This window comes from Nicotiana tomentosiformis, chromosome 7 (genome assembly GCF_000390325.3).
Source record: "Nicotiana tomentosiformis chromosome 7, ASM39032v3, whole genome shotgun sequence".
Classification (NCBI taxonomy): Eukaryota; Viridiplantae; Streptophyta; class Magnoliopsida; order Solanales; family Solanaceae; genus Nicotiana; species Nicotiana tomentosiformis.
The window spans coordinates 129536853-129560340 of NC_090818.1; the positions used below are offsets into that span (position 1 = coordinate 129536853).

Genomic DNA, 23488 nt, shown 5'->3' on the forward strand with positions numbered 1-23488 from the left:
TTCTAATCCTAATTACATAAACACATACTTCTATGAAGCATTAGCTCAAGAAAGACAAAGGTACAATACGTCATTTGGTTCAAAACTAGGTTATCCTAACCAGGATAGATAATCCCACATTCGATATGGGATAGATAATCCCATGATTTTGTTATAAATTTTATTTTGATTTTAGCTAATACTCACGATCAAATTTAATCCCAAATTTATATTGGGATAACCCCTAATCCCTGTAACCAAACAACCCCTAACACTGGTTGTGTTTTATCATATGGCCAATCCCTGTAAAGGAAAATGTGAATTGAAGCGCATACTCTTAGGGCCCGTTTGGACATAAAATCTGGTTGAAGATTTTTTCAAAAAAAATTCACTTTTTTTCGAAATCAGTGTTTGTTCATAAAATTTTCACTTGAAGATGCATTTTGGAAATTTTTGAAAATTTGAAAAACTGCAAAAAAACTGTTTTTCAAAATTCACTCAAATCACTCACAAAACTTCAAAAACAACCTAAACTAAAATTTATGTTCAAACACTAACTCTAAATTTCAAATATCATTTTTACTTGAAAAATATTTTCATCATTTTTTTGAATTTTACAATTCTTATGTCCAAACGCCTACTTAAAAAGAAGGAGAAAGAAAACGAAAGACCGAAAAGGAAATAATAGAGTTTTCCATGAAGATAATTGCATGTAGTAGAATTTCAAGATGCTTGAAATAATTTTTAAATAAACCCAAAAAAAAAAAATTGAGAAAAGAGCAATTAAATGCAAGAATATTTGAGAAGAGTAAGACTTGTTATTTCAACCATCTATGCGGACTAGATAATTGTACAAGCTTTTGACATTAATCATCACTTAATGTCTATGTCAAAAGCTTGTACGACTAAATAATTGTCTTTGCTTCTTGTTTTCTTCTTCTATATCAAATCTACCAATAACTCCAAGTCCTTTTATTGTAACAACATTTCTTGGTCATCAAACTTTTATTATCCAATAAGTTAATCTTGTTTTATCTCCTTTTTTTTTAAATTCTTCTTGTGTTGGCTCATACAAGTAAACGAATAAAAACTCAATTTTTTCGAAGTCCCAAATGTTAAATTCCGTGAAAATATTACTTTCCTTTTATTAATTTAATATAAATATTTAATACGAGTAATATTTTGTTCCTCGGATTACTTCATATATGGGAGATGAAACCATTGCTTACTTGGCAAATAAAATAATAAGAATCACATTAGTTGAGTTGATTCTCAAGTTGTATCCAACTCCAATAAATATTATTTGTCCAATAATTCAGATGAGTTACATTGATACTATATATCTCCAATTAGTACTTTAACTGATTATTTATTTGGAGAATAATAAACCGACGTGGAAGCAGCGCTTCTGAAGCAAACTCATGTGCCAAGTCTCTTTCTCGCGATGTGTTTTCCTTAGTTCTTTTTTATTCAATCAGTCGGAATTTGATGTAAGAAATACTTTTATATATACTAGTCTCTCTGAACGTGTCTTATATCATTGTAAAATTGCAGACTTTAAGAATTTTTATTTGATTTATAAAGGTATTTGAACACACATTAATTGCAAATCTATATATATCTAAATTTTATCTATTATTTTAGGTTCACTTTTAAATAGAAAATTTTGAAGCTAAAGATTTTGTTTCATTATCTCAAAAGAAGTAACGTATCACTCACAAAAGTTTAACTTCTATTCAAGTGAAATTTATATCAAACAAAACTATAAACTTCTTTTTAACTTCAACTTTAATTTCAAATACTGATTTTTTAAACTTTAATCAAATATTGTCCCAAAAGATAGAACCCATAAAATTATGCTAGATATTGTCAAGAAATTAATTATTCAAAATTTCTGTGGCAAAAAAAGACCAAAAAAATAAATAAATTTAAAGACTAGTGAATTGCCGCACTCCCCTTCAACTTGGACAAATAAATTTATGACTCGCCTTTAAAGTTATTTATCAAGTCAATAAAGGTATATTACTTTTAAAGTTATAAATATAGATAAAATATTTCTTCCGTAAGTTGTAATGCCTCTTCCGAATAAAAAGAGCAGTGGTTAGTGGATAACATTATCAACATGTGGCTATTAAAACGATATCCATATTTTCACCACCACTTGCATATTGTAAAAATATTAAAAATTATCTAAAAGTAAAAGTGTGCAAAAAAATTTAATTAAAATGTTAAAGGAATGTAGGCAACACCTTTTCCAATGAAACTATTTTGAGGTTAGCAATTTCTACAATGTGCAAAATAGTTTAATAGAAATTCGATACTCATGATATAATGCCTACCAAAAAAATTAAATTTCTATTCTTTACTAATTTCTTCTACCACAAGAACTCAAGGAAAAAAAATGGAATTGAAGTAAAGATTTAAAAAAAAGGAATGAAGATATTCTTCAACATTGGTAGAATGAAGAATTACAAAATGTGTTTTAAGAAGAAGTATTTTTCTCATATCTTTTATTTACTTCAAGTGAAAGCCTTTAAATAAAAATTAATCATCCAGCAATGGTTGAACAAATGTGAATTAAATTATTAAAGTAAATACAATTATAACATCAGAGTGTTGATTGCTAGTTCTGAAGGCTAAAAATCAGTAGTATCCTTCAGTTTACATATTAATGTCTGCGATGATATCAATTGTACCAATATTGTGGTCTGTGGATACACATTTTTTTCATAGAAGAGAGTTAAAAGCTGCAGACAGTTAAGTAGTAAAAAAAATTCATACCTATCCGTGTGCAAATGAAAGAAAAAAGATCAGCACAAGGAAATCAATCTAATAATTGATTCAAGTATTTATTTTTCATTTTAGATTGTTACTATTGTTGGGATTTTAAGCTTGTGTAGCTTAAAGAAGGTGAATGAGAAATGGAGAGAAAATGAAATATTTAAGTTTCCCTTGGGAAAGGGACATTGACCCATATCGGAGAAAGAAAAAGCTTTTGATGGGTATATATATAATTGTTCTTCTTCTAACTCTTAAAGAATTAAAAAAAAGGCAAGTCTCGCGTCGTCGTCGTCGTCGCTCGGCTCGGCTCCGGATTGATTAATCTTTTTGAACAAAATTCCTTTCAATTATTTAATTAATTAATTAAATAATTAACGAAAAATTCAATCCGGAATAACCCATGACCCGCGACCCGGTTCGGTCAGGCCCGTTTTCTTTCCCGAATTATTTTAAATATATTTTTTCCACAATATTTCAAACACCCTTTTTCCAACAACCATGGCTGTTTCTGAAAGGTTGCAAACCTTTTCAGAAACAATGCCAGCAACTCTATAAATAGAGTTTGAATCCCAGAATCTTTCCTTACGAAATTTTTTAAGCTTCTTCTTCTTCTTCTTCTCCACAATATTTTTCAGTGTGTTTTACGACCATTTAGTGGTTCGCAGTTATCAGAGTTTTGGTACCAATACACTGCTGAGTTAAATCGTTCTATCCTGGGAGGATATATTCCAGCACCTCGGGTACTTGAGGGGAATAATTTTCTTAAGGATACACTGTGTATTCAGTGGGCTCGATTTATTCCTATACTATTTTTTGTTTTCCAAAATCTATTTCGTTAAATAAGTATTACTAACTTTCTGTTTTATTTTTTCAGAAAGTTTAATTGTTTATTACAGCAATACAGAATAATAACAATCTTAAGGAAATTAATATTTTTTTTTTATATTCTGTATTTTGTTTGTGGAGATTAAAACCTGTGTGATTTTCTACTCCTTTTGAAATTTACTATTCTAATTTGAAGATATAAAAACTTCATCAAAGAATTGAAATTCGTAAGACGATTTGAAGAATATAAAAACTTCATCGTTTTTCTGTAAAACAGTATATAAAAACTTCGATTTTATTTATTATACATACTATTTTTTTGTTAATAACAGTATTGTGTACTGTTCTGATTTTGCCATTAATTGAACTCTTCTGTTGTTTACAGTGAGAAATGACAATTGATAACGGAAATTCTTCTGCGACTATTACGGCAACGACGATAGCCTCGTCCAGCCGGACTGATGTTCCACCGGCAGAGAAACCGGGGAAATTTTCCGGAGCCAACTTCAAAGGATGGCAGCAAATGGTATTCTTCTAGCTTACCACACTTGGTATGCAGAAATTCACTAGTGAAGAACCTCCAGTGCCTGCTGCGGACATGCCGGACAATGAAAAATTCATGATTGTTGAGGCGTGGAAGCAGACAGATTTTCTTTGCAAAGGCTATATCTTAAGCACTTTAGAGGATGACTTGTACAATGTGTACAATGCGATGAATACTTCGAAAGAATTATGGGACGCACTTGAGAAGAAGTACAAGACTGAAGATGCATGCTTGAAGAAGTTCGTGGTTGCCAAGTTTCTAGACTATAAAATGATAGACAGTAAAACTGTTGGAACCCAAGTTCAGGAGCTTCAACTTATTTTTCATGACCTTATTGCTGAAGGTATGGTCGTGAATGAAGCATTTCAAGTGGCTGCAATAATTGAAAAATTGCCTCCTTCGTGGAGAGATTTCAAGAACTATCTTAAGCACGAGTGCAAAGAAATGAAGTTGGAAGATCTTGTGATTCGTCTTAAGATTGAGGAAGACAACAAAACAGCCGAGAAGAAGTCTCGTGGAAATTCAACGATCATGGGAACTAATATCGTTGAGCAGACTGCTCCAAAAAGTAAGAAGAGAAAGAGGTCTTCTGGACAGACTAAGGAGCAGAACAAAAAGAAATTCAAGGGCAGCTGCTACAATTGTAGAAAAATCGATCACAAAGCCCCTGATTGTCGTCTCCCGAAAAAGTATAAGAAGAAAGGATAGGCCAACATAGTGGAGAAGAATTATGACATTGATGATTTGTGTGCAATAATTTCGGAATGCAACCTAGTTGGAAATCCGAATGAGTGATGGATTGACTCTGGCGCTACTCGACATGTTTGTGCTGTCAAGGAAGCATTTGCGACTTACTCTACTACTGGTCCCGAAGAAGAGCTTTCCATGGGAAATACTGCAACAGCCAAGATTGAAGGTTATGGGAAGATATTCCTGAAAATGACTTCCGGCAAAGTGTTAACGCTCAACAACATTCTTCATGTTCCTACTATTAGGAAGAATTTAGTTTCTACTTCTTTGCTTGTTAAGAACGGATTCAAGTGTGCATTTGTTTCTGATAAAGTTGTTGTAAGCAAGAATGAAATGTATGTTGGAAAGGGCTACCTCAAAGAGGGCCTCTTCAAACTAAATGTAATGGTTGTTGACAGTATGAATAAAATTGCAGCTTCTTCTTATTTATTGGAGTCAAATGATTTATGGCAAATTCGTTTAGGACATGTCAATTATAAAACCTTGCGGAAGTTAATTAATTTAGAAGTGTTACCTAAATTCGAGTATAATAAATCAAAATGTCAAATATGTGTTGAGTTTAAGTTTGTAAAACATCCTTATAAGTCTATTGAAAGGAATTCAAATCCTTTAGACTTAATTCATACCGACATTTGTGATATGAAGTCGACACCATCTCGAGGTGGGAAAAAGTATTTTATTACTTTTATTGACGACTGCACTCGATATTGTTATTTTTATTTGCTTAATAGTAAGGATTAAGCAATTGAAGCATTTAAGCAATACAAGAATGAAGTGGAGAATCAATTGAATAAAAAGATCAAAATGATTAGAAGTGATAGGGGTGGAGAATATGAATTTCCATTTGCAGAAATATATTCGGAATATGGAATTATCCATCAAACTACTGCACCTTATACACCTCAATCCAATGGAATTGTGGAAAGGAAAAATCGGACATTAAAGGAAATGATGAATTTTTTATTAATAAGTTCTGGATTACCGCAGATTTTGTGGGGCGAAGCTATCCTTACAGCTAACCGAATACTCAACAGAGTACCCCACAGCAAAACGCAATCTATTCCATATGAAAAATGGAAAGGAAGAAAACCCAACTTGAAATATTTCAAAGTGTGGAGGTGTCTAGCAAAGGTACAAGTTCCTTTACCTAAAAGGGTTAAAATCGGACCAAAAATTGTTGATTGCATTTTCATTGGATATGCTACAAACAGTAAAGCATGTCGGTTTTTGGTTCATAAATTTGATAATCCCAAAATTCACATTAATACGGTAATGGAATCAGATAATGCTGAATTCTTTGAAAGCATCTATCTGTATAAAACTGAATATGAGTCGTTAAGTGAAAGACCTAAACGGCCTCGGGAAGAACCAAAGGAAAATACTTCAAGTATAGAAGATCCAAGGCGTAGCAAACGTCAAAGAACATCTACTTCCTTTGGACCAGATTTTGTGACATTCTTGCTTGAAAATGAGCCTCAAACTTTTAAAGCAGCTATGTCATCTTCTGATTCAGCATTTTGGAAAGAGGCAGTTAATAGTGAGATTCAATCAATTTTGGATAACCATACATGGGAATTGGTAGATCTTCCTCCAGGAAATAAGCCTTTAGGTTCGAAATGGATCTTTAAACGGAAAGTGAAAGCTGATGGCACTATTGACAAATATAAGGCAAGACTTGTTGTCAAAGGTTATAGACAAAAGGAAGGCCTTGATTACTTTGACACTTACTCGCCAGTAACGAGGATAACATCTATTAGGGTGTTAGTGGCAATAGCGGCCGTGTATGGTCTTGAAATCCATCAAATGGATATTAAAACAGCTTTCTTAAATGGAGAATTAGAGAAAGAGATTTACATGGAACAACCTGAGGGTTTTGTGGTAACTGGTAAAGAAAAGAAAGTGTGCAAACTTGTTAAGTCACTTTATGGACTTAAACAAGCACCCAAATAATGGCATGCCAAATTTGACCAAACAATGTTGGCAAGTGGGTTTAAAATCAACGAGTGCGACAAATGTGTTTACATTAAAAACACTCCAGGTCATGAAGTCATTGTTTGTTTATATGTTGATGACATGTTGATAATGAGCAAAAACATGGCAGATATAAATTCTACTAAGCACATGTTAGCTAGCAAATTCGATATGAAAGACTTAGGAGTGGCTGATGTGATCTTAGGAATCAGAATTCACAAGATTCCACAAGGTCTAGCATTATCACAGTCTCACTACATTGAAAAGGTACTTGACAAGTTCAAGTATTTGGATTTCAAAATTGCCAAGACTCCAATTGACGTGAGTTATGCACTTCAAAAGAATGAAGGTGAAAGTGACTCACAATTAGATTATGCAAGAGTATTGGGAAGTTTGATGTATATCATGAATTGTACACGATCAGATATAGCATGTGCTATTAGTAAACTGAGTTGGTTTACAAGTAATCCCAATCGCATATATTGGATGGCAATGAAACGAGTTTTGAGGTATCTCAAACATACCCAAAATTACGCTTTGCATTATAACAAATATCCCTCCGTGATCGAGGGATATAGTGATGCAAATTGGATCACTGGATCATCTGAAGTTAAATCCACGAGTGGATATGTTTTCACAATTGGGGGTGGAGCAGTGTCTTGGAAATCATCCAAACAAACGTGCATCGCCCGTTCTACAATGGAATCTGAATTCATAGCTTTAGATAAGGCCGATGAAGAAGCTGAATGGCTCCGGAATTTCTTGGAAGATATTCCATTTTGGCCCAAACCTTTGGCACCTATTTGTATACATTGTGATAGTCAAGCGGCAATAGGCAGGGCAGGGAGCGTTATGTATAACGAAAAATCTCGTCATATACGATGGAGACACAATACCGTTAGACAACTACTCTCTAGTGGTGTTATCACAATTGACTACATAAAGTCAAGAGATAACGTGTCGGATCCACTTACAAAAGGCCTATCTAGAGAGGCAGTTGAAAGATCATCAAAGAAAATGGGGTTAAGGTCTAGGACAAGTCATCATGACGGTAACTCTACCTAGCAGACTGGGGATCCCACGAGCTAGGTTCAAGGAGATCAAACTAACTTATGAATGACGGTTCAACATTGTCAAATAACTCAACCCATTCTCGTGATGAAGACAATGTTCAGAAATCGAGGTAAAGCTTAAAGGTTTTTTAATGAGTCAACAAAGCTTAAAGGTTTTTTAATGATTTACTAAGTCTGGTAGAATATGACCAGATAGTGTGTCTATAGGATTACACATTTATAAATCACATATGTGAGTGTGAAGTGTAAGCCGCTTCAAGGGGAATGAAAGTAAAGGCCCATTCTCTAAGCACTCATGAAACCAGGCGGTATTCATGGCTGAAACGAACACAACCGTGAGAACCATAGATGGTTAAGGATTGATTGTGTGACTTATGTTGTCTAGGTATACAACAAAGCTCGACGGTTCAAAGATATCAAATCTACCGATCGACCGAGTATATCCGATATAAGTTCACTACCGAAAGTTCAAAGGGAAACCTACTTATCCAGATGCAATTAATTCTTGCATGTAAAACACACACGCGTACGTGCATTCCTTTATTTTATAGCCATTCCCCATTCATGTGGGGAATTGTTGGGATTTTAAGCTTGTGTAGCTTAAAGAAGGTGAATGAGAAATGGAGGGAAAATAAAATATTTGAGTTTCCCTTGGGAAAGGGACATTATCCCATATCGGAGAAAGAAAAGGCTTTTGATGGGTATATATATAATTGCTCTTCTTCTAGCTCTTAAAGAGTTAAGAAAAAGGCAAGCCTCGCGCCGTCGTCGTTCGCTCGGCTCTGCTTCGGCTTCGGCTTCGAATTCGGATTCGGTCAAAGATCGATTGATTGATTAATTTTTTTGGACAAAATTTCTTTTAATTATTTAATTAATTAATTAAATAAATAACGAAAAATTCAATCCGAAATAACCCATGACCCGCAACCCGGTTCGGTCAGGCCCGTTTTCTTTCCCGGATTATTTTAAATATATTTTTTCCGCAATATTTCAAACACCCCTTTTCCAACAGCCATGGCTGTTTCTGAAAGGTTGCAAACCTTTTCAGAAACAATGCCAGCAACTCTATAAATAGAGTTTGAATTTTAGAATCTTTCCTTACGAAATTTTCTGAGCTTCTTCTTCTTCTTCTGCACAATATTTTTCAGTGTGTTTTACGACCATTGAGTGGTTCGCAGTTCATCAGAGTTTTGGTACCAATACACTGGTCAGTTAAATCGTTCTATCCTAGGAGGATATATTCCAGCACCTCGGGTACTTGAGGGCAATAATTTCCTTAAGGACACACTGTGTATTCAGTGGGCTCGATTTATTCCTATACTGTTTTTTATTTTCCAGAATTTATTTCGTTAAACAAGTATTGCTAACTTTCTGTTTTGTTTTTTCAGAAAGTTTATTTGTTTATTACAGCAATACAGAATAATAACAACTATCACGCGCGATAAAATAAATGTGAAGTAAAATATTTGAAAATATATTCTAATATGAAGGAACACAACCCTTCGAATCAAGACATCAGTTATGTTGTTTTTAATAATAAGTACTATAGTTTTTCCCTTCTAGACAAATAATTTCGTTAAAGTTAATTATTGATGAAAGAACACAACTATTTAGAAAAGATACAATATGTAAATCAATATCTCTCAGGTATTTTTTTAATTATTATTGCGAAATATAAATAAATTTTATGAAAAGGTTATTTTAGTAATTTAACTTTTAATATAGTATAAAAAATTAGGAATGAAATTTTAGAATTTAGCATATCTTTTGACATGACCTTTCCCCGAATTAAAATGCACATAGAACAATTCATAACCAATAAAAAAGGAGGGAAAATATTATCTTCTCTCTAGCGCTTCAAATAATGTGAAAATCATATAATCGATAATGAATCTGATAGATCATAACTAATAGAAAATCAACCAGCAAACCCAATTAAATCAATACGTCTTCAGAATAGTGTCTATAATCGTGATAGCGGAAGGGTTTTTCTAGCGAAAAAGATAAAAAGTATAATGTCACTTTAAAAATTAAATGATTAAATATCTATTAATCAAACCAGAAATGACATAAAAGACCGAAAAAAAGTTTGGTATGAGCAAGAAAATTAGTAATAACAAAAGAATTAAGCATAGTAGTTGTCTAACCATTTTAACGCATTACAAACGCATGTACCTTCACTGAAGAGAATAAATTCATTAACCAATTATCTCTTCTATACGGGAATGTGCACCTTTATGTTTAAATAGGAGTATAATTTTCTACTAAATTAGAGGTTAAATAGATTTGAAAAAGGACGTTTAGTTACACACAACCTTCTAGAAAGGACACGTCAAATAAAATTAGTTTTTTTCTTCTTAATAAATATTATAATTAAATTTTATTTTTATAAATAGAATATTTAAGTTATTTAGAGGGGTATTTATGTAATTTGACTTTTAAGTTAAGGGCTTTTCACTTTTAATATAATATAATATATATATATATATATCAAAAATTTAACTACGGACAAAATTAGATAATTTCAGATGATATAAGAGCAAATTTGAACCTCATTTCTTCGGTGAGTAAACAAGATATGTGTAAAAATTATAAGAAAATCAAATTAGTGAAGGTGTCTTTATTGTATATTTGAACCAAACAAATAAAGATTTGGTGAAGTGGTAAGTACTCTTTTATTCTTAATTAAGGATTTTGGGTTTGAGTCATGGGTATAAAGTCGTCTTTATTAGCAAATGTTTTACCCCAATGTCGGATTCCTGAGTGACTTTGGAAAACCAAAAAAAAAATAACTTTTTTTTGATTGTGAGTTTTGAAATATAGACGGGCACGTGACAAACTTGGCCATGTTCGATGTTTACGGATTTAAAAATGTAAGTAGAAGACAATAAAGTGAGGACAAAGAAAATATTATTTCCAAATAACAACAACAAACGCAATAATTTCTCACAAGTGAGGTCTAGCAGAGTAATAATATTCCCAAATCATCTTCATTATAACCTAACTACCAGAAATAGTAAAATTTACAAGCCTTCACTCCAAAACCAAATCTATTTACAATATATAAACCTATTCATTATCCTAGTATTGAAAAGGTCAAAAATCAAAAAGCAAGGAGAAAGGGAAACATTTCTAAATTTGAAAAAAAGGAAAAAAGGATTTCAAAAAAAAAAAAACTAATTTTAACGGAGTAAGTGAAAAAGCCGTTGATTTTACCGCCATATTCCGAAAAAATTTCCAACTACTACCATATAAAACTTGACTTTTCGTGCTAGCCTTTTTCAAATTTCTTCCATTGGGACCCACACTTTAAACAACTGCGTTGATTTCGTCGCCTCCCCATGATTCCGATCTCCGGCCCGACGCGAACCGTTTCATCCCTCCTAAACCGGCCAGCTCCGAAACCGGTTCAACACCAACTGGAGCTCCGCGCGTTTTCCCTACGCCCACGCTCTTGCTTTTTCTTAGAGGTTTTACCGGTTCTTCAATCCTTGAACCCAGTGCTTTCTCCGTACTAGACCTAGCCGGTTTTTTGTGATTCCGGCCAGACCGAAATATCGATAGTAATCTGGAACAGAATCCGGTTTTGCGTTTCTCACTACTGCTTCGTGATCTCTCGAGTGATTTTTCCCTTTTTTTTGATTTTTTTTCAGATGATCGCCGGCGACTTCGTTTCGATCTTACTCTTCCCATACAAGATACTTTCGGCGACGATGGTTCAGTAACTGAAGCTGATTTCAATGTGGATTCAGACCGCTTCGCCGGAAAAAGCCGTATATTCGCCGGTTTACAAGTTCGGCGTTTCGAATCGACGAAACTAGCCTTCTGAGTCTTCGGTAGTCCAATAATCGAAGCCTTAGTTTTCAAAGTCGTCGAAAATCTCTGCGAATTCGAATTGGAACCTGGAATATTTAAGTTCGTCGGATTTGGACCGATACCTTTCGTGGACTGTTTACGTTCCAAAAAAGCGTTCCGATCAAACCAATCGAACTCAGCATCTTTTGAAAGCCAGAATGATTCCGGTGGAAAATCCGGCGGAACTTCTGGTTCCTTCTCCTCGGCGTTTAAATCATCTTTCACCGGTTTTTCGCCGGCGCCGACGTTGTCAGCCAAAGTTTCACATACTACTTTTCGGTCATTTCCGCCGCCGGCACAGGCTGAAACTAGAGTTTCTAAATCAACCTGAGGCATTCTAGAGAGAGAACGTTGAAGAAATTTGAAGAGAGTGAAAATGGCAAATGTGAAAGGAAGAAATCCTAAGGTGATTTGAGTAAACGCAAGCATATATTTATAAATAGAAACTTTGATTTTAATTTAATTTTTTCTTATTTACTACTTTTTCTTTTCTGTCCCAATTCATGTTACAGTTCAAATGTTAATTTTTTTAATTTGATAGTGTATTCAATTATAAATTCTTTAAGGTTTTTATAATAAAATTATGTAAAAATATTATAATTTATAATAATTAATAATTTAAAATACTTATGAGTATATATAAATTGTGATTAAAACAAATTGACTATTAAAGTTCGAATACCGCTATTATATAATATAATATAAATTAGAAGGAAGAAAGTAACGAATAAAGAGTTCTTTTTCTAGAAGGTGAAGTTCATATTTGCCAAACTGAAAGTGAAGGAAAGGAAACTTCCAAAATTTTGATGTTACTTTAGAAATATAGTCAATGATTTTGATTAACTTTTTTTGTACATTGTTTACTACTATATGAATCTGTGGGGGCAGCGGAATAAGTTTGATTTTTGTTCGAATGAGAAGCAGAATTTTAAGATTGTCTTTTATACATAGCAAAAAAAAGTGAAGGTAGTTATAAGATGGACAATAATTTTAATAATTTAGTGGATTACATATGTTTGTAAATGATTTAAGAGATCTTTAGTTCAAATGTCATTATTGTTAAGCTGAATCAGATTGTCTTTTGTGTTTGTCATTCGGTAGGACAGGGCACATTCCAGCTGAGTGAGCACATTAACTTGATATGAGATTGTGGAGGTCGAGAATTAGAGTAGAAGATTAGTAGTAATGTTTGATCGAAAAATATAGATCTTGATTCAACTAACTAAAATTTATATAAATAAGGGTTAATCATAGTTAACAATAATATCCAAAAAATAAAGTTCTCAGAAGTGCAACAAATACTACGTAGAAATATTTTAATAGCAGGGGAGGCACACAACCTATATTTAAGAAGTCAAAGGAAATAATGTAGCACTAAATATTGATGAATAGCAATAAATGTCACTTAAGTAATTGAACGAATGATTCACCCAAGAAAGGATGGAATCAGTGAATGCTCTTTCTGACAATGATGAGTGATGCACAATCATTTGAATATCTGAGTTATTATCGGATCCAGTAAAAAAGTGTAGACAAAAATATTAGTGAAAATGTTGTGTTAGTATGCTCGCAATAAGATCTGATTCTCTCCTTTAAAGTGAAAGTGTATTTTACAAATAAATATCACATGTCCTCTATCATTGTATTTTTTTCTATTTATAGGGAACATGTTCCTGAAAACCCTAATAGTACAAGTGCAGAGAATATCCACTAGAATATTCCCTTTTATATCTTATCCTGAAACTAGCCGTTATAACTCTATCAAGGGTGCTCGACCTCGGCCTTGATCCTTGATGACTCCTCGGCTTCAGCCATTGCTAACTCTTCGACCACGGACTTCACCGTTTCTTGGATTACTTCGACAAGCGACAGGTGGGACGTTCCACCAATACTATTTTGACCCATATAGTTAGTCCCTTCGCTTATTGAACCCGGCTTCGCGGACGGGTTCAATGAGCGGATCGTGTTGTTGGTGGTCGAGCTAATCAAGCGGACTATGTAGGTCGTGGTTGCTGCGGCGAGCAGGTAACGTGGCCCTCTGTGGGTCGCACATTTCAAATGCTTCGAATTTTCCGGGCGATTTGCTGGAGTTATGTTGTCCACAAGTTAGGATGACGTCATGACGTTGTGCATCATTATGACGCATATTCCCTATGCGTCATTTTGTTTCGCGCGTGACCTTTGATTAGACATATTGCTTCGGTTTTGGTGCCAATCATCATGAGCCGTTTTCGATTTTGGTGCCATGACCTTTATAATATATGTCTTTGAACACGATTTTGGAGTTTAAATCTTCTAGCGTTTCAGAATTCCATACCTTTCTCTTGCTCTCTCTTCTTCTCCGAATTTCTCTTCTCTGTTTCATCGGCTTACATTGTTCTTTATTCCCTTTCGTTTGTTATTCTCCTTCCTTACGTTAAATTATGTGTAACATACCTTCTGATGCTGGAGAGGGGAGTCGTGTTACTCCCTTGGCAATAGTGTTCCCTTGCCAGGGGTAGAGTGTTCCTGCCACCGTTGAGGATGCAACCTTCCCGTCAGTGGAGGAGATAATCCCATGCAACCCCGATTCCAGATCCGATTTCACCAAGTCACTTGAGGCCACACCTAGAACTTTTCGATCATTGATGATGGGGAAGGAATTAGCGGAGCTTAAGGCTAAAGTCAGCCTTCCCAATCATATCGAGTTGATCCCGACCGAGGGGGATACGGTATAAGTCCACCGTCTTGGGTATAGCACCCTCTACGCCTACCTCTTCCAAGTAGGCTATTTTTTTCTCTTCCTTTCGCTGGTAGAAGAGTTTTGTCGTCACTATGGCATTTGTCCGGTTGAGCTCGCGTCGTACATTTATAAAGCTATAATGATGCTCACTAAATTTGCTGAGCTGGCCGGGTCGAACTGACACTGCGGCACTTAATTCCTCTATTCGCTCCTAGCTTTTATAGGGGAATGATATTGTACCTTCGCCACCGAGGGAAAAATGCTTAGTGGTGAAGATGGACGACAAGGCAAGTCATCAATTCTGGTTTAACTTCTTTTTCATCAGAACCGAGGACGTCGTGGCCAATGTCGACGGCTTTCCTGAGGCTTAGAACTATACTCGTAAGTACTTTGGTTTCTTCCCCGTGTTCGATCCTGAATTTTGACTTCCCGCCTTCTTCTTTTGCATCCAATACCTCGCCTCCTCATTTGGACGCTCTTATTTCTGATTGGGTCGAGTGGCTCTTTCCTCACGTCATAGAGATTCGTGAATGGCCAAGTTTTTCAAGAAATTCGGGCTTGTTGTCCCTTCGACTGGTAATTTTCTTTTTACCATCAGCGTTTTGATTTCTTGGCTCGTTTTTCTTCGCTGATTTTCCCTTTTCCTATTTTTTCCTTAGCTTCGGCCAGGGGTCTACAAGGAGGTTGATAGCTCCCGTGTCTTCGTTCCGGAAGAGAAAGGTTACTACGCCCTTAGTTTCTGCCCCTGTTTCGACCACGACTGATCCTATTTTTGTCCCAATTCTTCCTATTGTCGCGTCCGACACTACTTCGGGAGTGGAGATTTCGGCTCGTCCTCTATATTCTCTTATTGATGAGGACGATGAGCTTTTCCTAGTGATGGAGATCTCCAGCCACGAAAGAGGAGGTCCGTGGATGCCGGTGAAAGAGTCACCCAGGCCATTGAGGTGGCGGAAGGGGACTTTTCGCTGCGTGAGATGACGACTACTGTAGTAAGGGATGATGTCGAGCCGAGTTTCGAGGTTCCGAGGTGGGTGGGAGCCAATGTGGATTTGTCTCTTCCCTCTGCGGTGATGGAGACCGGAGAGACGCCTGCTGATTTCTCTTCCCTTCGCAGTGAGTGGGGGCATCGACTTCTCGAACAACCGTAGATACCTCCTTTCCTGCTAACTAGAAGGGCAAAGGCATCGCTGATGAGGGCGATGAGTCAAGTTCTAACGTTGATGCGGACGACCTGAGGATGATGGAAGAAGGGCTTACCCAGATTGAGATAAGGTTGTAGGGGTCTACGAGGACTATCGCGATCTCCATGGAGCGTGACCTGTTGAAAAACACCGAGGAGGTGGTCCCTGTCATCGGCCTCTCTATTCCGAGATAAAGGGTAAGACCCATAAATAAATATACGATGGTGCTTTGTCGTAGAGCATTGCTGGCCATGCTCTTAGGGTGAGTGTTTGTGCTTCGACCTCTTTTTTTGTTTGTTTTTCTGGGCGTCGTTGGTTCTGACTTCTTTCTTCTCTTTCCTTTTTATGATTGCAGATAGTGATTTTGGAGATCAAGAACACCGGAGGGAGAAAAGGTGTAAAGAAATCTTTGTGAAATTGAAAGATAAGTAATTTGAGTATCATGGCAAGTATCGAGATCTCCGCAGGCAATTTCGTGAAGGAGGCGATATGATGGCCCTTCGAGATGAGTTAAAAGAGAAGGATAATGAGATGGTGAAGGCCATCAAGAAATGTAGCTATCTTGAGGGGACGTTGAGGAGTAGGAAATGAGTGGTTGAGGTCAGCAGGGGCATGGAGGCCCAATGCAGTGACCTTCAAGATCGAGTGGTCGAGTTGCAGGGTCAGTTAGAAGAGTACCGACTTCAGCTGGAGGCCCTCAATAGTGAGATCATCGAGAAGTAAAAGGAGCTTGAGAAGGCGGAGTCCTCTCGTTTGGATGCTCGGAGGAAGACGGAGATGCTTGAGTTCGCGAATAGGACTCTCTGAGCTGAGCAGGAGAATGATCAATCAACAAAAAGATCTTAGGAACATCAACTCTAGGAGAGGATCGGAGAGCTAGAGAAAGATAACTTTGTTCTTCATTATCGAATGGCCGCTTTGGAGGCTGAGAAGGCCAAATTACTTGGGCAGTTGTCCTCTTCCAGTATTTTAGATTTTCCCAATGTACCTCAAGAGTTATATGAAGAATGGATTCATGTCGAGGCCCAGTTGGATGTATTTCGAGATTTGTATGCAGCGGGATCCATTTCTAAGGTTGCCCTTGAATATGCTCGTGTTAAGGCTTGTGAAGCTCGAGTCGCTTGTGGATATGATCCCGCTACGCCTGAGGCCGATGAGGAGGATGGGGACGAGGTTGTAAACCGGCTTTAGGAGCACGCCTGGTATGATACCGCTTATCCGAAGGACGAAGGTGGCAATGATGATGATGAGGGGGATCGAGATAGTGAGGGTATCCTTGGTCAGGGTGGTGACTCAACTAAAGGCCGTGATAGCGGTGACCAGTAAACAGTTTAAGTATGAAATATCAAAGTTATTCCTTGCATCTTATTCCGTTCCTATGGTTTATATTCTGAACTTGTATGTGTTTTGCTTCTGTTGTTTGCTCGTTTTGCTTTTTGTCCTTATTGTTGTTGTTTTTTAGCTTTCTTTGGCATTGGAGCCGAATATTCATAGGTCGCATGCGTTTCCTCGTTGAGGTGTGGCCGAGGGATGATAGGTGTTTGTTCGAGCGGGGTCGAACATAACCTTTTGTTAAATCGCGGTCGAGGGCCGGTAGGTGTTTGTTCAAGCTTAGTCGAACATAACCTTTTGTTAAGTCGCGTTCGAGGTCCGGTAGGTGTTTGTTCGAGCCTAATGGAACATAACCTTTCGTTGAATCGTGGCCGAGGGCCGTAAGGTGTTTGTTCGAGCCTAATCAAAACTTTTCGTTAAATCGCGGCCGAGGGATGGTAAGTGTTTGTTAGAGCGGGGTCGACATAACATTTTTTTAAATCGCGATCGAGGGCCTGTAGGTGTTTGTTCGAGCGAGGTCGAACATAACCTTTTGTTAAGTAGAGGTTGAAGGCCGGTAGGTGTTTGTTCGAGCAGGGTCGAACATAACCATTTTTTTAGTTGTGGCCGAGGGCCGATAGGTGTTGTTCGAGCAGGGTCGAACGTAACCTTAATACAAAAAAGGTGTCCCGATAAATGTAAGTTTCTTATTACTTTGAAATTGTTGCTTCGATTACATAATTTGAGAAAGTTACAGATTTTGGGTGTTGGCTGGTGTTCCAGTCCCGGTGTACTTAGTCCCTTCATTGTTTGACTTGGAGAGTATTAAAGAGTCAAGCAATGAAAGAGTAACAACAGTCCCTCCCTCGCGTACTTGTACTCGAAGTGTTCCCTTTGCCACCTCGTTAAAAACCTCCTTGAGAAAAACTAAATGGGACAAAACTCAAGTGAGGGAAAAAGAGTACGACTTGGGGGACACTTTTTCTCTCAAAAGCTAAAGTATTATCGGTGGATGATGTTCCAATTATTTGGTAGTTGCTTTCCTTCCATTGTCTCTAGTTATAATGAACCCTTGTTCGTTTTGGCTGTAATTTTATACGGATCATCCCAAGTTGTTACCATCTTGCCTTCCTGGGGGTCTTTGCTCACTTGAGTTTTGGCTTTCAGCACGTAGTCCTCGAATTTAAGCGGTCGGACCTTTGCTTTCTTGTTGTAATACTATTCTGCTTGTTCTTTTTGGGCGACCATCCTGTGTACGCCATATCTCTTCGTTTGTCGATTTCGTTGAGATCCTGCCTTCTGCTCTCATCGTTACTCATACCGCTTTCGTGGGAGTACCTTAGGCTGGGTTCTCTGACCTTGACCTGTATTACTGCTTTAGTCCCATAGACCAAAGAGTATGACGTGTCTCATGTGCTCGTCTTCGGGGTTGTTTGGTAGGCCCATAATACTTCTGGTAGTATTTCCGACCACAGTCCCTTGGCATCCTCGAGCTTTTTCTTCATGATGTTCAGTATGGACTTGTTGGAGGACTCTGCTTTCCCGTTACCCCATGGGTGATATGGGGTTGAAAGTATCCTTTTGATATGCCATTTTTCGAAGAATTTGATGGTATTTTTTCCCATGAACTAGGGTTCATTGTCACAACTGATCTCCTTGGGAAGGCCGAATCAGTGGATGATGTTTCTCCATATAAAGGTGATTACCCATTGTTCCTGTATTTTGGCAAATTCTCATGCTTCCACCTATTTGGAGAAATAGTTAGTTAAATAAAAAGGAATCGTACATTACCTCGCCCTACTAGGGGGGGCACGATGTCCATTCCCCATTTGATGAACGGCCAGAGGAGGTGACTGAGTAAAGGTGGTCGCCTGCTTGGTATATCATTGGGGCATACTTTTGACACTGTTCGCATTTCCTTACGAAGTCTGCGGTGTCTTTTTTTATGGTGGGTGAATAGTATCCCGCCCGTATGAGACATCTAACTAGTGCTCGATTGCCGGAGTCAGCATCAATGACCTTCATGGACTTCTTTGAGGACGCGCTAGGTTTGGTTCGAGCCCAAACATTTTGCTAGAGGGCCGTCATAAGTCCTTTTGTATAGGTCGCTATGAAGGAGACTATATATGGCCGCTTGTATTCTTAGTTCTTGGCTTTTTTCTTGTTATGTGGGAGTTTGTCATCCAGCAAATAGGTTTATGGTTCTTACCTCAATTTGGTCTAGTGATGAGTGGAGTAGATGGACTACACTTTTATCCCTAGTTGCTATGCTTTTGGTAGTTGCGACAAGTTTAGCGAGGTCGTCTGCTTCGGCATTCTGCGCCCGTGGGATCTGGTTGAGCTGGCATTCGTCGAACTCAGGTAATAGCTTGCAGATTATGGTCTAGTATTTTTGCAAGCTTTGTTCCTTGATTTGGAAAGTCCCTGTGACTTGGTTGACTACGAAATGGGAATCGCAACGGTGTTTCAGCCGTTTCGCCCCGTACTTGAGTCAGAGTTTCAGCCATTTCGCCCCGTACTTGAGTTCTAGCCTCAATCCTGCAATTACGGCCTCATACTCGGCCTCATTGTTAGTCATATCCGGGCACCTTATGGACTGGCGAATTACTTCGCATGTATGGACCTCTAGTACGAGTCCCAGTCCGGACCTTGATGCATTGGATCCGCCATCGGTGTACAGGCCCCTGAGATCTTGTGTTTGGAGATAAGCTTAGACCACTTCCCTTTCGACTTCACGTATTATTTTTGCACTGAAGTCGGCGACAAAATCGGCGAGCACCTGTGACTTTATCGTTGTTTTGTGGATGGTGTGTGATATTATGCTTGCTTAGCTCAATATCCCACTTGGCCAGCCTCTCCGATAGTTTGAGTTTATGCAAAATGCTCCTCAGGGGAAAGGTTGTGACGACCGAGATATGGTGGCACTGGAAATAGGGTCTAAGCTTTCGTGAAGCTACGACTAAGGCCAGAGCCATTTTTTTAGGTGCGGATACCTCGTCTCGGCGTCAATAATTATTTTGCTAATGTAATAGATGGGACATTGTGTACGTTTATATTCATGGATCAACACTACGCTTACCGCTACTTTAGAGACAGCTAGATAGACGAGAAGCTCCTCATCAGGTTTGGGTTTTGAAAGCAGGGGTAGTAATGATAGGCATGCCTTCAGTTCTCACAGATCTTGGATGCACTCGGGAGTCCATTCGAGGCCGTTGTCCTTTTTTGAGTACGCCAAAAAACTTGTGACATCTATCATACTACATCGAGATAAATCTTGAAAGGGTGGCGATTCATCCAGTAAACCTTTGGACTTGCTTCTTGGTAGTCAAGAGCTCCGGTATCCCTTCTATAGCTTTGATTTGGTCTAGGTTGACCTCGATACGTTGTTGCGACACCAAAAACCCAAGAACCTTCCCGAGGCTACGCCAAACGCGCATTTCTCCGGGTTCAGCTTCATTTTGTACCGTCTTATTATGTCGAAAGTTTCTTTCAAATGATCGATGAGATCCTCTGCCTTTTCGTACTTGACCAACATGTCATATATATATACCTCCATAGTCTTGTCGAGATGGTCTTTGAACAACTTTCTCACCAATCTTTGATATGCAGCCCCCGCGTTCTTCAGCCCAAACGGCATGACCCTATAACAATACGTTCCTTGGTAGGTGATGAACGTGGTCTTATCCTGGTCTTCTTCCTCCATAAGAATTTGGTTATAGCCTGAGTAAGCATCCAAGAAACTCAATAGTTCGTGCCCGGCTGTTGCGTCGATGAGTAGGTCAATGTGGTGTAATGGGAACGAATCCTTCGGATATGCTTTGTTCAAATCTATGAAATCCACGCACATCCGCCATTTCCTATTTTTCTTTTTGACCATCACTACGTTGGCGATCCACTTAGGGTACTTCGACTCCTTGATGAAGCCGTTCTCTAATAGCTTTTCTACCTCCTCGCATACCGCATCATTGATGACAGAGTTGAATTTATGCCTGACCGATCTTACTGGGGGGTAGAACGGGTCGACGTTTAATTTATGTGTGGTGATTTCCCTTGGGATGACCAGCATATCTGAATGGCTAAAGGCAAACAAATTTGTGTTAGTTATTAAGAATTGACTGAATTTACCTGGCTCCCGGAGTTTGCAGACAATATAAGGGTCTTCTATGGTTGAGTTTGCAGCCTCAACAGTTTCGGGATCCATGATGACATCCCCGGTCTATTCTTGCGTCGACCTCGGCCCTGTAGATTGATATGCCTCTTTTTCCTTGTCTTTTTTCTGTTGGGTATCCGTGCTGTCTAAGGAAATGCGGTAGCATTCCCGTGACATCTGTTATTCTCCGCGTATGGTATTCCCCGTGGTGTTGCGAATTCAATTACTTGGTATAGGCTGGAGATGATGGATCTCATAGGATGTATCCATGGTCGTCCCACTATGGCGTTGTACGCGGTGGCTTGGTCCATGATGTGGAATGTCGTCTCCAGAGTCACGTCGCCGGCCAAGATAGGGAGTGTAATTTCCCCGGATGTCCGCTCAACTATGTTATTAAAATCGGTTAGCACAATGCAGCGCACCACTATCTTATCCTCGAGTCCATTTGATTAAGGACTCAGGGATGGCTAATGCATGCTACACTTCCATCGTCCACCATGATACATTTGACATCGGTCTCTAAAATGCGTAAAGTAATAACAAGGGAATAATTATGAGGAAAAGTCAAATTGTCGGCATCCGACTCGTCGAAGATGATACTTTTTTCAAGTCTGTCGTACCGTTCGCGGGTGATAGACCGCTTGAGCTTGTGAGTGGTGGTGAACTTCACGTTGTTGATAGAGGCGGCGTCGCTGCTGATGATCATGTTGATAGTATGAGCCGGCGATGGCGGCTTCAGTGGGCCTTGATGTTCACGTCCTCTGGCGAAGTTGATTCTCTTGTTATCGCTTAACAACTCTTTGAGGTGCCCTTGCTGTAACATGTTTACGACTTCTTGTCTGAAGGCGATGCGTTCTTCCGTTTTGTGCCCACGTTCTAGGTGGAATTCACAGAGGGCGTCAGATTTCTTGGTGTTCGGGTCTAATCCCATCTTCGGCAGCCACTTCATCTTTGTTACGAGTTTCTCAAGAGCATAGACTATTTCTGCATATGACACACAAATATTGTGAGCAGATAGTAAAAAGGGAATACCTATCTCGTCCCGGTGAGTCCATGTCCTTGGCCTGGATAGGCCTTCTTCATAGCGGGGGAAGGTGCGACAGCCGTCCTGAGATATGGGTGGTGGTCGTTCCCTGTTGGGTCGCGGAACCGGGTAATCCATCCTGATGTTGTCTCTTTGTTCCTTTATGGATTCAGTTTGTACCGATGTTAGCCAGTGAGTTAGTCCGTTGAGGTCGTCTTCGTCTGCTCAAACCTCGGCGTAATAAGCATTATGGATTTCGTCCCAAGTGGTTAGGGGATATTTCATCAATCGGCTCAACAGTTTTTTGGTCACTCTTGAACCATCTCTACTCAACCCGTTCTGGAAAGCTGCGGCCGCCATCCCTTCGGATACGTTTGGCAGAGTCATCCTTACTCTGTTGAATCGGACGAGGAAGTCCCTTAGTCCCTCTCCCAAGGACTGCTTGATAGTGTATATGTCGTTTACTCTTGCTTCAACCTTCTTGGCTCCGGTATAAGCAGTTACAAACTTATCGGCCAATTTCTTGAAAGTTTCTATGGAGCGGGCTAGTAGCTGTGAATACCATGTTAATGCCACTCCCGTAAAGGTTTCGCCAAACCTCTTCAGCAAAATAGAGGACACCAGTTCCATGGCAAGTTTGCTTCCTTTCACGGGGGTAACGTAATGAGTAACATGATCCATAGGATCATTTGTTCCATCATATATCCTGAGGTATGGCGGGATTTTGAAGGTCTTTGGTATGGCATGCGGGGCTGCGTCATCTCTATACGATTGCTCTATGAACCTGCCAGCATCCATTTTTGGCAACAGCTTAGGAGCGCCCGGTATCTTATCGACTCGTTCTTTGTGTTCTTTCATCTGATCTTGGAGTGCTTTGTTTTCATTCTCCATTTCTTCCATCCTCTTTAGGACGGCAGCAAGGGCGCTATCACCTACACTGTTAGTAATCTTGTGAGTTATACTTGTCGCCGGAGGGCTTGGTCGGCTGCACTGCTCATTTGTTTGTTGTATCATGAAGGCTCTTGTGTTTTCTGTAGTCATGTCTGGAGCGGGTTTGTTGAGGACGCTTAGTAGCGTGTCGGTCAGCCATGCTTCGAGGAGTTTTTCACAGCTGGGGGCGTCCCTTCTTTCGCAGATGTGGGGTCCCCTTTTCCACTGAGTTTTGTTATGCTGTAGTGGGGAGAGGCGACCTCTCGCGCCTAGGGGACGTGTTGGGTGTCATGTCCTCGCCTACTGTTTCGCAACTCTTGTTGATAACATTCATGAGGTTGCTAGGGAAATCACTCCTTATTTTTGTCCTTTCTCCTTGGTTACCTGCC

At 38.7% G+C, this 23488-nt stretch overlaps 2 protein-coding genes across 2 annotated transcripts; both read right to left on the bottom strand.

Moving 5' to 3' along the window:
• Nucleotides 1-11232: 11232 nt before the first annotated feature.
• Nucleotides 11233-12114, bottom strand: LOC104111297 (uncharacterized). Its single transcript, XM_009620971.4, has one exon. The coding sequence runs from the start codon at nucleotides 12112-12114 to the stop codon at nucleotides 11233-11235; it is 882 nt and encodes a 293-aa protein (XP_009619266.1).
• Nucleotides 12115-21602: 9488 nt separating this feature from the next.
• On the bottom strand, nucleotides 21603-23210 carry LOC104111298 (uncharacterized). The gene is made up of 2 exons (XM_070181175.1): nucleotides 22490-23210; nucleotides 21603-22129 (listed from the first exon to the last, which is right to left on the bottom strand). The coding sequence occupies exons 1-2, from the start codon at nucleotides 23208-23210 to the stop codon at nucleotides 21603-21605; spliced, it is 1248 nt and encodes a 415-aa protein (XP_070037276.1).
• Between the last annotated feature and the right edge of the window lie 278 nt (nucleotides 23211-23488).

What these genes read in the sequence shown, in the direction of transcription:
- LOC104111297 (XM_009620971.4), bottom strand. Translation starts at nt 12,114, where the DNA reads ATGCCTCAGGTTGATTTAGAAACTCTAGTTTCAGCCTGTGCCGGCGGC.
- LOC104111298 (XM_070181175.1), bottom strand. Translation starts at nt 23,210, where the DNA reads ATGACTACAGAAAACACAAGAGCCTTCATGATACAACAAACAAATGAG. An exon ending in GAACGGGTTGAGTAGAGATG is followed by an intron (nt 22,130 to 22,489) that starts GTTCAAGAGTGA and finishes TGTCATATGCAG; the next exon opens with AAATAGTCTATGCTCTTGAG.